The sequence below is a fragment of the Oncorhynchus clarkii genome, chromosome 23 (genome assembly GCF_045791955.1).
Source record: "Oncorhynchus clarkii lewisi isolate Uvic-CL-2024 chromosome 23, UVic_Ocla_1.0, whole genome shotgun sequence".
Classification (NCBI taxonomy): Eukaryota; Metazoa; Chordata; class Actinopteri; order Salmoniformes; family Salmonidae; genus Oncorhynchus; species Oncorhynchus clarkii.
Window position 1 is genome coordinate 26,630,552 of NC_092169.1, and position 14,430 is coordinate 26,644,981.

Sequence of the window (14,430 nt, forward strand, 5' to 3'; positions counted from 1 at the left end):
GAACCAGGGACTGAGGGATTGAGGTAGGGATGGAAGGAGAGAGAGGAGGGGGACACCAGGCCGTTAACGATGATGGATACTGTTCTGTTTTCACTGTTATTGTCCCTTTGCTTGGCACTCCTCTGCTTTCCTCCTCTAGTCCTCTACTCCTCTTCTGTTCCCATGCTTTCCCACCACTACCAGGCACCTCAATCCATCACCCAGCTCTAACAATCTCTAATAATCTCCAATCATGTCTCATTATCTCCAATTATCTCTTATCTGCTCTGTTCCTCATGCATCAGTGTCTCACTTATCTCTCAGACATCCACACAGAGTAAAGGAGGTAGCTACAAAGAGAGTTAGAGAGTTGGAGAGAGTTAGCTAACTAACTCCATCTTCTCTAGATAAAATGGAAAATGTGCTGCACCATTCTAGATTAGAGTGCACAAAAGACACTTACTGAGAGCTACAGTAAAATTACATTTCTAATTCCTTCATGACAGTAACAACAACCTTTCTCTTCCAAACTTCACTTTTACCTCAAACTACTAGATGTATATTTGCTGTGTTCTCTCCTGCCAACACCTTATTGTCCTGTAAACAGTTAATGAGCAGGCTGGTTTAACGACTGCCAGTCTGTCTATAATGTCTGTAATTGTCCCGTCCACCACTACACCACACTCATCTGTTCATTTAACTAGCGGCGCCTTTTACTAAGACAAGTCTTCCTCTGCGGTCAACCACAGCTGGCCTGGGAGGAGAGGAGAGGAGCATGATCAGAGAAGAGAAGGTAGAGGAGAGAAGAGATATGACGATGTAGTCTCCCTCACTCATTCCAGAAGGAAGACAAAAACAGAATGGTAAAGAACAAGAATGAAAGAGAGAGAGAGAGAGAGAGAGAGAGAGAGAGAGAGAGAGAAGGGGAGCTAGCTAACATCTGGGTTAGCCTTCCACCTGAGGGCTGGAGGCTTTCCCATTAACCCCTCTTGTTAAGGCCATTAAAGACAGACCCTAACAAGCCCCTGTGAGCACTTAGAGCAAGTGCAAAGACAGAAACCCACACACAGACCGTCAGACTTTCTGTGGGAGTGGAAACCTGTTAAGTACATGAAGCTCTCTCTCCTGGCTGTAACCTAACCACGCCAGTCTAGTGCCCAGACCCCATGTTGTGACGGAAAGACGGAGACCACTGATGATTTAAGAAGCAGCGAGCGCATCAGGAAATCTCTTTGTCTTGTTACTGCTCTGTTTAATGAGGCCTCGTCTGCTAGACAACTACAGGACGGGAGACATTTTACAGTTACTGCCTGTCTGTGAACAATAACGTTTCATTCTTCAGACAAAGTTAAGAATCTATCAAAAATTCTATATGCTCTTATGAGGCTGGTGTGAGAAAATCACCTATTTCCTAAACAAATGTGCACTTCTTCAGATGAAATACACGCTGGCATGCTCATTATCAGACTTCGGCCTGTAATAAATGATAAAAATGCAGACACGCATGCACTGTGAATGGTCTAAACAGGTGTTCAACATTCTTAGGCATCTTATTCTCCAGAAGGGGTTTGAAAGGGAGACCTACTCATGAAAGAAGCCAGCTAGTAACGGAAATAAAAAGCAGATTGAATGGAAGTAGAAGCAGAGAGATCTGTTAATCCAATCCTTCAGCTGCTGGCCTGCAAAGTCTGGTCTGGTTGATGGACTAATCAATGGCTCAAGGCTATGCTCTGGCCTCACCTGGTAGACCGCTTAGAAGGCTGTCGTAGAACAGTACAGAATTACCTAGGACATCAGTCAGTCACAAACACACATAAATGCACCCAAGCATGCACACACGTGTGCGCACACACACACCGCCCATTCACAACTCTAGCCTTTAAGTCTCAAACAGCCGTTGTGTTTTTGGAGCAGTCTACCAACAGTGTTCCATTCCAGCTTCAGCCTCTATTTCCTACACGAGGCCTTCAAGGCTTTCCCCTCTTTGTTTAGCATTATTCATGCAATTGTGCAATACAGTTGTAGTACTCACTGGTGATGACACTCCTAAGCCTTTCCATTTATTAAAAGTGGACTAGACTGTATTGGAAGTGGCTCCAGAAGGGTAGGGATAGGATACGGAGAGGTACTGGGACTGGGACTGGGGACAGGAGAAGTGCAGAGGGAAATGATGTTTCCATGTCCCAGTGTTTTATTATTCCCAGATGCAGCACCAGGTAACCTAAAGTAGAATGATCGGAGCCAGAACAATCGGCCAGCGGCAGGGACACTCATTATCCTTCGGAAAATGGAACCTTGTTACGGCACACTAATAAAAGTTTAGCCTTACTTTGGGATGGTCACGCCACAGGGGTGTGTGTGTGCGTGTGCGTGTGCGTGTGCGTGTGCATGTGTGTGTGCGTGCGTTGTGTGCGCGTGTGTTTGTGTGTGTGCGTGTGCGTGTGCGTGTGCATGTGTGTGTGCGTGCGTTGCGTGCGCGTGTGTGTGTGTGTGTTTGTGTGTGTGTGAGTGATAGAGAGAGATTTAAACCATCAAGATGCGTCACCAAACACTAAACTAGCACATCAAACCCATTGGAGTAGAGAGAATGACTCCTTCCTCCAGCAGCAGTTTGGATTCCTCTCCAACAAGATGGAACTGTCCCTACTAACCAACATAGTCAAATTGCCACTCATTCCATAATCCTCAACACCACACGGTGGCCCACCGCTGCTAAATTGTTGCCAACACTGGAATATATATGATGTATTGTTAATTAAATATATATTTCTGCCTAGAAGACGCTAGACGCGCTTTTAAATGGATAGTCGTTGGATCAAAGTCTATGGGAACAGCAAGCATGTCGTTGCGCTTAAGCTAGTAGCAATGCACCCCCTACCCTTGCTACCACTACTGAAAAAAACCTAGGGAAAACACTGCCACACCAACTCCAGGTTACTAAAGCATTCACACACACACGCACATAACACAAACACACACAACCCACACAACCCCAGAATTGGCAGAGGACTTCGCAACACACTCCGACATGCCAAGACCTCCTGGATTTCTACTATCCAGTCTTCACAAACACGTGAGTACGCACACAAACACACACACACACATACACTTCCATGGCAGGAAGCAGGTAAAGAGTGAGGAAGAGAAAGCATGTGTACTCACAGAAGAGTGAGACAGAGAGTGTGTATAGAAGAGGGTGTGTGTATGATAATATAAAGTGTGTGTACTCACAGAAGAGTGAGACAGAGAGTGTGTGTATGATAATATAAAGTGTGTGTACTCACAGAAGAGTGAGACAGAGAGTGTGTATAGAAGAGAGTGTGTGTATGATAATATAAAGTGTGTGTACTCACAGACGTGAAAGTGCAGGGTTCTTCTGAAACAGAAGTTCCGGAAGCTGCTGCAGTTGGTTCCTATTCAGGCGCCTGGCACAGAAAATGCATGTTTAGTACAGCAGATATGTCCCGGTCAGGTATGCACTAGAAATCAGATCTGCACTTTGATGAACTAGATTATGGTACATTATTTCTGCACGATGCATGCCAACACTACACATAGACACTATTATTTATCAGTAGATTGCATTTCAGTTCACATAAATACAACCACAATGTTTGTGTTACAGAAGTATGGGATATGGATAAGGGAAATATTATACTAGTCAGGGACAGAAGAAAACAACAGATTTATTTGTCCCCTATAGACGTATCAGTTATGTGAACACATCCAGCTTGCATCTCTAGGGGACCGAGAAAACAACGGTTACTCAATAACATTTGTAGAGACAGATGAGTGTGTTGGAGCCTTCAGGCAGCTTGGCTTGGCACTGCCTTCCCCTCCCCAGGATAACAAATGAAAGAGGCTGGCAGGCTTTATGCAAATACAACCATTAAGAAAATTAGGAACAGACTGTTACTAATTGCCATTTGAAACCACAGCTTTATACTGTCTCAATGCTCCATTGGAAACACATGGGAGTGAATGGCGGTGAATGGGAATGAATGGGAGAGGAGAGGCAGGTCGGGTCGTGCCTGTAGCATAGCGTAGACAGATGTGTGGGCCCAGAGTCATAGACAGATACACAGACTGGGTTGGAGATGGAGAATTACAATGGACTTGACTGGGTTTCTAGCGGCTCTGTTCATACTGAACTGGACCCACTAAGTTAGTGGGTTTGGAACTAAAAGGTGCTATCTAGAACCTTAAAGGTTTTTTTGGCTGTCCCCATAGTTGAACCCTTTGAAGAATCCTTTTGGGTTGCAGGAAGAACCCTTGAGGGTTCTATGTAGAACCCTTTGTACAGAGGAACTCTACATGGAACCCAAAAGGGTTCTACCTAGAAGCAAAATGGGTTTTTACCTGGAACCAAAAATGGCTCTCCTATGGGGACAGCCGAAGAACCCTTTTGGAAGCATTTTTTCTAAACGTGTAGGTCGAGGTGGACCTGCTAATAAGTTAGTGAGCTTTATACTAGTTTCAAAGGTGGGTAAATGCTGAGCACGGATGATGTCGTTAGACCCATTCCCACCAAGCTTAATGTGTCTCTCCTAGATCTCCATACCCTCACCTCTCACCACATGTTCAGTGACCAACTGAAGAGTGTCTCTGATGTGGTCCTCACACACACACACTGAGTGGGGCCCTTTTTGTACATCATGCTGCTCCATCATTTCCTGTGGCTAACACTGCTATACAGTATGGGGGTCTAGGTTTTTTTTATGTGTTAACCATGGTGTGGGGAGTGTGTTTGTCTATGTATTACCCTGCTGTTTACAAGCTGTTCATGCAGTCACACGTTCCAGTGATATTCACGCAAAGCCTCATGTTCCAGTGGGCCAGGGCTGTGGCCTCCTGAGGAAGGATGGGTTGGGTAAACCCAAACCTCAGCTAAATTTACCTGCTCCCAGGCCGCCACTCGCGATGGACAGGGATGTTCAAATATAGCCAACCCCTAAACCTCTTTGAGAGCAAATATGAACACCGCAGACAAATGCTGTAGCCTACTTACAGTCTCTCCAGCTCCTTCATGTCATCAAACGCTCCACGCTCTATCGCTCCAATCTGATTCTCCATCAACTGTCTACAGAGAGAAAGAGAGATAGAGAAAGAGAGAAATATAGATAGTTTCGCATAGTGCTAGATTTCTCTGAAAGTACGTGGTACTGTATAACAGCAATTGTTTGAAACTCTAGCAACGCATTACGCACATGAAAAGCGTGAAATCGTTGCTCCTCACCAGCTTCCCGCCTTCTGTTCAGAAACCTCACAAGCTGACAGGTTGCCATAGCAATGTAAGCTAAAGTGACAGTTTATTTTCCCGCTAACCGTTTGACAGACTGTTTCTTCTAGTGATGAATGATTGTGCATATTTGACAGATTGTAAGTAGTTAATTACATATGCTTGTTTTTCACTGTAACATTTATATGTAGTTGTTTTCAGATTAATATGGAAATAATAAGAAATTGTCTTGTATTCCACCATGTAATTTATGTCTGCTTTGTTGTATGCTAGCTTCTGTTGCTGTCTTTGCATGATAATGCTAGGCTTGCTATTCTAAATCATATGGCCTTTTCTGTTTATGTTGAAATGGGAATAAAATGGTTTTATTCCCTATAGAACCACATTTATTCCACATACCTTCTCACATTTCCCATGTGCACCTGTGTAACCGATGTGAAATGGCTAGCTAGTTAGCGGTGGTGCGCGCTAATAGTGTTTCAATCGGTGACGTCACTCGCTTTGAGACCTTGAAGTTGTGGTTCCCCTTGCTCTGCAAGGGCGGCGGCTTTTGTGGAGCGATGGGTAACGATGCTTCGTGTGTGTTGATGTGTGCAGAGGGTCCCTGGTTCGAGCCCAGGTTGGGGCGAGGAGAGGGACGGAAGCTATACTGTTACACCAAGCCTCAACTGGGTTCCTGTGGTCATCCCTCTCTCTACCCAGCTGTCCCAGAACCCACTCATCCCCTAGAGTGGGCCTACCCACACTCCGTTTTAGTATGTGTTTAGTATGTGTTTCAGTCACTCAGTCACCTAAGGCTTTAGGCGTAGGGGGAACAAGGTTGGGGTTGGGAAATGGGTGGTAAGGCCCCTTGTTGAGTGTGTGTATAGGCTGGCTAGTTCCAGCACCCCTTTTGCCCAAGGCAATGGTGTGGTCCACACTCACTCATACACACAACCACACACATATAGGGCAGTGGTGTGGTCTGGGGCTGGCTGTGGAATCTTGGCACCGGGGGGCATCTCAGGGATCATAGCCAGGAAAGAGTTTCTGAAGGTAGGTTAGTGAGGCAGGCCACTGTGCCTTGAGGTCTGGTGTGGTCTTGTGGTTAGAGGGGGAGGTGTGGAGAGGTAGGGGCAGAGGTGAGAGGCATGGGTGAATCAGGGAGAACTAGGGGAGGCATGGAGAGTCAGGGGTGAGGAGGGGGGAGACTAAGGTGAGATCCAGGGCTGGGTGGTTCAAAGAACAGAGGGGGAGAAAGAGACCCACTGTAAAGCTGTCCTTGGGGCATGGGGACGTCAGAGCACTGTGTGAGTGTGTCCAAAGAGCTGCAGTGCCTGGCTAGGTGTTAGTGCTGCAGGCTTTACACACACACATGTGTACGCTGCCAAAGCTAATGCACTGGATGGTTTTGGAAGTGTTGCAATAACAGTTTAGGGAGAGACAAGCGTCCAGGTCTTAGAACCAACAGTAGTGTTCCTTCATTCAGAGAACCGTTCTGTATATGTGTGTGTCTGTGTGTGTGTGTGTGTGTGTGTGTGTGTGTGTGTGTGTGTGTGTGTGTGTCCTGTGAGGCCTCACGGCTCCACTCAGCAGTCTGTGTTTCCTCCCAATCGAATATAAATGCAAATGGCTGTTCCTGTTCCCACTCCATAAATATAAAGAGAAAAGTGTAGCTCACCTCCGCTCACTCTCTCCCCTCATGAATTTAGATGGAGGTAGAATAAGAGGAGAAAGTACTTCTGAATCTAGGTAACTTTAAACTATGGTCAGGTCAGCTCTTTCTTTGTTTTTCTTTCTCCTCATCTTTACCTCTGTCTCTGCCCCCCCCCCCCCCCCAATATTTGAAATACTTGAGGTGAGCTTGATTTAGCTTGGCCTTGTATACGGAGTTTGAATGTATGGCACTCTCCTGTTAGTACCACTGTGCCAGACAACCCCGTTTACATTATTGTATTTGACACAGCTTTGCTGTATTGTATTGTTAGCTTAGTAGCTGTGTCCAATGGAGTTGAGTGTTGGTGGAGTGTACCACCAACTACATCGATTCGCTATCAGTCGATTATTGTAAAAATGTCCATTCTTTAATGCTTTCCTTGTACCTATGTTTGTCTTGTGACACCGCAAGCTTTTCTTTGGGTGATGGAATCCGTAGTTTTTTAAATTAAAATACATTTTTACATGACCTCTGCCAAGGGAGCTGTGAAGGAACATTTTATGTTTGTGCTTTTCTAATCAATTCGACTGGGTTCATGCAAGTAACTGATTGATCATGGCTGGGAGGAATCCTCACTATCAATATAAGCAATTTGGCAGTGTGCCCAGAACATTGTTTTGAGAACTGAAAGGGATATCTCAGTTTCAAGGTCTCAGCTTGGAGAGAATAAGCTTTGTGAGGTATTGGTCGGTTACATGCATGAACCAAAGGTTAATGATTAATTAATAATGAATAATGAATAACGTAAATCATGCAAAAATAACTTGTCTGTGTAAGCATTATATAAGAGAACTAACGGGACTGCCCCGACAGAGCTCACTTCAGACCGGTACTTTATGGATCTAAGTTTGACTGTGACCTGTTGAGCTTGCTGACAATAAAGAGTGATTCATTTAACATTGACTTACAGTGTCCCTGTGTTGAATTTCCACGACAGAGCCTTTGCTTGTTAAGAGAGAAGGAGCAGCCCATCCTTGCATGGCAGATTTGTTCATTTTGTCAGGGACGCATAGAATGCACTTTTTTATCAAAAATGATGGATTCAAAATCCAACGGACAACTCTATAACAATCAGGACAAGCACAGGTACACAGTAAGCGTTAAAGAACGGATATTTATAAAAGTATCGAGTGACAGTACACGCTTGAAGTCGTAACTTCCTACTCTATTGAAAAAATGATATTAAAAATATGGATTTCAGCACCCAAAGAAAAGCCTGCAGCTACACAGGAGAAACATAGGTACAAGAAAAGCATTAAAGAATGGACATTTTTACAAGTATCAACGAAGTATGACTTGATGTTGTGGCGATACGACAATACCAGATTTCCATGGCACAAAATAAAACGCGAATTAGACTGAACTCTATTGTCCTCTAAAAACCTACTTTATGTAAAATTGTGGGTGCTATAGCTTGCAAAATAAACTAATGTGACTCTAGGTGACAACATAATGCTGTACATTTGTAGGAATGTTTTCCTCAAGAAATGTCATCTTCTTCATGCTTTGTTTCCTTGCCCTGATACTTCAGAGTATCGCGATACTGTTATTGTGACAACCCTACTTCTGTGTGCATCGCTCTAGAAACCTGTGTGGAATATATTCATATTACAGCTACATTGTTGCTACCTAGAACCAAAGAGGGTTCATCAGCTGTCCCCATAGGAGATCCCTTTGAAGAATCCCTTTTGGTTCCAGGTAGAACCCTTTTGGGTTCCATGTAGAACCATTTACACAGTTCTACCTGGAACCAAAACAGTTTCAAGCTGGAACCAAAACTGGTTCTCCTATGGGGACAGCCACAGAAACATTTTGGAACCCGTTTGTCTTAGAATGTACAGTATTGTATATATTCCTGCTCCTCCGAGTGATCCTCCATTTCTCCTCCAGACAGGAAGTCCTCAGGAGAGATTATCACGGCGACAGGCTCAATCAGCATGCTTCACTTTCTCAGACTGTCTGTCTGTGTTTCTTGTTTTTCTTTTCTGACTTGTTTCTGTATGTGAGTGAGTGCGTGCGTATGTTTTCTCAGTCGACCAGCAGACACCGTCTTTGACTGTAAGGTTAAACCGGTCTTCCTGTCAGGACCCTCCCCTGGGGTCACACTCACACCATCTCTGGGGTCGCTGGGGGTTTATGAGGCTCAAAGGTCAGGCCACTGTTAGTCCGCTGAGTCAGAGAGGGCAGATATACGAGGGTTTCACCGCCACATGACCGCAACAGACAGACGCGCGTGTGTGTGTGTGTGTGTGTGTGTGTGCGTGTGTGTGTGTGTGTGTGTGTGCGTGCGTGCGTGCCTGCTTGCGGGTTGGTATATCTATCGTTGTGGGGACCTATAATCCACAAATGTACCAACAAGAATAGTAAAACAAGGAAAATTCTCCCACGTGGGGACATTTCCCACGTCCCCATGAGGACAAAGGCTATTTTATGCTTAAAGGTTAGGTTTAAGGTTAGGGTTAGAATTAGGGTTAGGGTTAGAATTAGGGTAAGGGGTTAGAGGTTAGATTTAGGGTTAGGAGTTAGTGTTTGGGTTTGGGTTAGGGATACGGGTTGAGGTTAGGGTTATGGTAAGAATAGGAGTTTGGGCTGGGTTTAGAGTTAGGGGTTAGGGAAAATAGGATTTTGAATATAAATTCATTTTAGGTCCCCGCAAGAATAGAAGAACATAACGTGTGTGTGTGTGTGTGTGTGTGTGTGTGTGTGTGTGTGTGTGTGTGTGTGTATTCTATGGGAATCAGAAAGTTTATAGTCACCCAGGGAAAAGCTGTAGTCTGACTTTTAGTGCCCCTGTAAGGAACTGTTTCCTTCTACCTCACTGGTGACAAGCTGGCGACATGGAGGCATTTAACCTCTATACGGGAATGGCGGGGAGAGGAAGGAGGGAGGGAGGGAGGGAGGGAGGGAGGGAGGGAGGGAGGGAGGGAGGGAGGGAGGGAGGGAGGGAGGGAGGGAGGGAGGGAGGGAGGAAAAGGGAAAGGTTAGTGAGGGTATGGTTAGTAGACAGGGGGAAAGAGGCAGGTTGTGAGGAACAGAGTGAGCGAGTGGAGAAGGGTGAAGAAAGGGGAGGATAAGAGGGAGAGGGATATGGAAGGGGTAATGACGTGGCTCTAAAATAGTAGAGGCCGTAGGGGTTTCAGCATCTCAAGTTCTACAGTCAGTCTCCAGTTACATTTTAAGCATATTTCAGTCTAAAGCACTTCCCCTTACAGTGGAGCTGTTTTTAACAGCTACACACACACACACACACACTTTTAACACCTACACCAGGAATCACAAGTACTGTTTAACTACTGAGTGATTCAGCGGCTGCACTTGTACATGTTAACAGGGTTTAGGACCTATTATATCCCTGAGTTAGAAGGCTAAAGACAGTATGGGAGTGGACGGTAATGTGTGTGTGTGCATATGCGTATTTGGTCATTGATGGTATAAGGGCCACTCTGAGACAGCAGAGAGAGTGTATAAGTGAGTTTATAAAAGGTCTAATGGACTGTACAGTTAGTTAGTGTGAGACATTCATTATCTCTAAAACCACTACAATGTCATCCTCACCACTAACAGTGACATAAATAATCAAGTGTCTACAGAAATAGAATAGATGGACATTGTCATGACACTTCAGAATCATTAACAGTATTGCATTTATATAATATGCATGGGAAATTCTGTGTGCATGCACACTAAGTAATGAACATAGTGTAGATTACTTACAGCACACGGAGGTACTTGAGTCCAGAAAAGTCACTCTTGGTGATGCGTGTGAGGTTATTCCCATTCAGCTCCCTGCAAAGACACACACGCGTATATTAATTATGTATCCGGTCTCTCCCTCTGGGCCTGTTCAGCCCGTTGACTCACTAACACAGTAATCAGTGGCACAGAAACAACTCTCTAGCTATTGATACCTGAGTCACGAGCCAACACACACACACACACACACACACACACACACACACACACACACATACACACACACACACATACAGTGGGGCAAAAAAGTATTTAGTCAGCCACCAATTGTGCAAGTTCTCCCACTTAAAAAGATGAGAGAGGCCTGTAATTTTCATCATAGGTACACTTCAACTATGACGGACAAAATGAGAAGAAAACAAATCCACAAAATCACATTGTAGGATTTTTTATGAATTTATTTGCAAATGATGGTGGAAAATAAGTATTTGGTCAATAACAAAAGTTTATCTCAATACTTTGTTATATACCCTTTGTTGGCAATGACAGAGGTCAAACGTTTTCTGTAAGTCTTCACAAGGTTTTCACACACTGTTGCTGGTATTTTGGCCCATTCCTCCATGCAGATCTCCTCTAGAGCAGTGATGTTTTGGGGCTGTTGCTGTGCAACACGGACTTTTAACTCCCTCCAAAGATGTTCTATGGGGTTGAGATCTGGAGACTGGCTAGGCCACTCCAGGACCTTGAAATGCTTCTTACAAAGCCACTCCTTCGTTGCCCGGGCGGTGTGTTTGGGATCATTGTCATGCTGAAAGACCCAGCCACGTTTCATCTTCAATGCCCTTGCTGATGGAAGGAGGTTTTCACTCAAAATCTCACGATACATGGCCCCATTCATTCTTTCCTTTACACGGATCAGTCGTCCTGGTCCCTTTGCAGAAAAACAGCCCCAAAGCATGATGTTTCCACCCCATGCTTCACAGTAGGTATGGTGTTCTTTGGATACAACTAGCATTCTTTGTCCTCCAATATTTTGGTTTCATCTGACCATATGACATTCTCCCAATCTTCTTCTGGATCATCCAAATGCTCTCTAGCAAACTTCAGACGGGCGTGGACATGTACTGGCTTAAGCAGGGGGACACGTCTGGCACTGCAGGATTTGAGTCCCTGGTGGCGTAGTGTGTTACTGATGGTAGGCTTTGTTACTTTGGTCCCAGCTCTCTGCAGGTCATTCACTAGGTCCCCCTGTGTTGTTCTGGGATTTTTGCTCACCGTTCTTGTGATCATTTTGACCCCACAGGGTGAGATCTTGCGTGGAGCCCCAGATCGAGGGAGATTATCAGTGGTCTTGTATGTCTTCCATTTCCTAATAATTGCTACCACAGTTGATTTCTTCAGACCAAGCTGCTTACTTATTGCAGATTCAGTCTTCCCAGCTTGGTGCAGGTCTACAATTTTGTTTCTGGTGTCCTTTGACAGCTCTTTGGTCTTGGCCATAGTGGAGCTTGGAGTGTGACTGTTTGAGGTTGTGGACAGGTGTCTTTTATACTGATAACAAGTTCAAACAGGTGCCATTAATACAGGTAACAAGTGGAGGACAGAGGAGCCTCTTAAAGAAGAAGTTACAGGTCTGTGAGAGCCAGAAATCTTGCTTGTTTGTAGGTGACCAAATACTTATTTTCCACCATAATTTGCAAATAAATTCATAAAAAATCCTACAATGTGATTTTCTGGATTTTTTTTCTCATTTTGTCTGTCATAGTTGAAGTGTACCTATGATGAAAATTACAGGCCTCTCTCATCTTTTAAGTGGGAGAACTTGCACAATTGGTGGCTGACTAAATACTTTTTTGCCCCACTGTATATATAAGCATGGACACAAACACAATCATGCATTTTTCTTTTATTTAACCTTTCTCAAGGGAGCCCTGCATATACATAATTTACAAATTTACATCATTTACACATACAACATAATAAAAACAATCACATTCCTCAGCAAATATTGTAGGTCCTTAAATATGCCCTCTGCTATCTTAAGCACAACAGATTTGTAACATATTGCACAAATTGGATTCGTAGTCTATCATACAAATTGCAAAATTCGTAACATATCACACAAAATGGATGACATAGTACACATTTCTATGACATAGTACACATTTGTATGACATAGTACACATTTGTATGACGTAGTACACAAAAAAACAGGACGACTTTTGGTTCGTGAGTGCAACTTTAAAACTACTGGCTGACATTATACAAAGTTTGAGGCTGCATCTTTAATCAACAACTTGAACTGCCCTCCGAGAGACTTCACATCAAGTTGTAGGGATTTCTCTAGATAATTCCATACATGGGATGCAAAGAAACTTAAAGCAGCTATATATTTCATCTTCCTTTACAAATGGCACACTTTGCCCCAGGCAGTGCCAACACAGATGCAAATGTGCGTTAAGAATACCAGGCTTTGAAGACTGACACGGGTGTTTCTATAATCTTGTTCACACACTGCTCTTGCATTTACAATGTACATTGTACATGTTTCCATTTGTAGCTTGAGGGGAAGAAGGAGAGAGAGAGAGAGAGAGAGAGGAGAAAGAGGGATGCCCTTTATGGAGCATATTGGAGTGGTGTAGAGACAGGAGTGTAACAGCTTCCCCTTGATGCTTGGACAGCAGAGTCCCTGCCCATCTTTCTAAAACATCTGAAACCCTACCTCTTCAAAGATTATCTTAAATAAGACATCTCAGTCTTATTCCCCCGAGCACTGATTTTGATGATTACTTTGCTGAGGAGAAATGTACTTACTGCAACTGTGGTATGTGGTTGTCTCACCTACAGTAGCTATCTTAAGATGACTTCACAAACTGTAAGTTGCTCTGCTAAATTTAAAAAAGGCAATGTAAAGTGTAAGAGAGCGCCAATAATTATAATTCTATCAGAGCACCTCACTCAAATATCACTAGCTCATTTCAAATGGAATCCACGTCTCTCTTTCTCTACTCTCTCCACCTCCCTATCTCTGGGTCCACCATCAGAGACCGAGAGGATTAGCAGTAGCCACTAGCTGGTCCAGGGGATTTGGGACAGGACATGGGGCCAGCCGGGCGAGAAAGCTAAGTGCTGTGGATATGATGAAACCAGCCTTCCTGCTGTGGGCTGGCCATCACTCGGGATAGAGGAAAGGAGGGATGGAGAGATGGAGGTAGGGAGATAGAGAGAGGTGAAGAGGGGGATAGGAGGAGTTAGGGACAGAGTTAAAGATGGAGGGAGGTGGAGAGGAGGGGGAGGGATAGAAAGGTATGAAGTGGCTGGTACCAGATAGGGCTGGAGATATAGAGTTGAGCAGTCTATCTTCCATGTTGACAATAAATGCTCCATGACAACACGATTCTAATGTGTATTTTAGAATGGGACTGTCTTAGAACTCTTAGTAGCAACCTTTCGCAACCCATTAAGACGCTAAATGTCAAACCCAGTTTGCTACGTGCAAGCGTGTATTTGTGTGTGTTTGGCAGCACGAGAGAACGGGTGGAGAGAAACAGATCGTCTCAGCAGTAGATGGCATCCTCCCACTTAGAAGACCTGCAGAGTACACGCACAGACTCAAGCACAGGCACACACCGTTTTCGTCAGTCAGTAGGGCTAGTATATGTCTTCTTACTCAGGATTAAAACGGAACAGTGCATGGTCCACCCCTCCTCCACTCCTAAAACCAAAAAGCCTCACTTCACTGCTATGCCGAAAGCAGTGCAGTCTCCCTCTCTCCCTCTCGTCTAATGACCACTCGAGGGACTATAGCACAGTGCAGCGGGGC

General features: G+C 44.5%; 1 protein-coding gene across 9 annotated transcripts in view; it reads right to left on the reverse strand.

Annotated features, from left to right (window-relative positions):
• LOC139381733 (slit homolog 1 protein-like) overlaps window positions 1–14,430 on the reverse strand; it is a 175,368-nt gene that overhangs the window by 149,002 nt on the left and 11,936 nt on the right. For all 9 annotated transcript variants that reach the window (XM_071125470.1, XM_071125469.1, XM_071125464.1 and 6 more), the window contains exons 2-4: window positions 10,629–10,700; window positions 4,988–5,059; window positions 3,333–3,404 (exon numbers count right to left, since the gene is read on the reverse strand). In XM_071125470.1, the coding sequence (XP_070981571.1) occupies window positions 3,333–3,404; window positions 4,988–5,059; window positions 10,629–10,700 (216 nt within the window). The remainder of the gene's footprint in view (window positions 1–3,332; window positions 3,405–4,987; window positions 5,060–10,628; window positions 10,701–14,430) is intronic.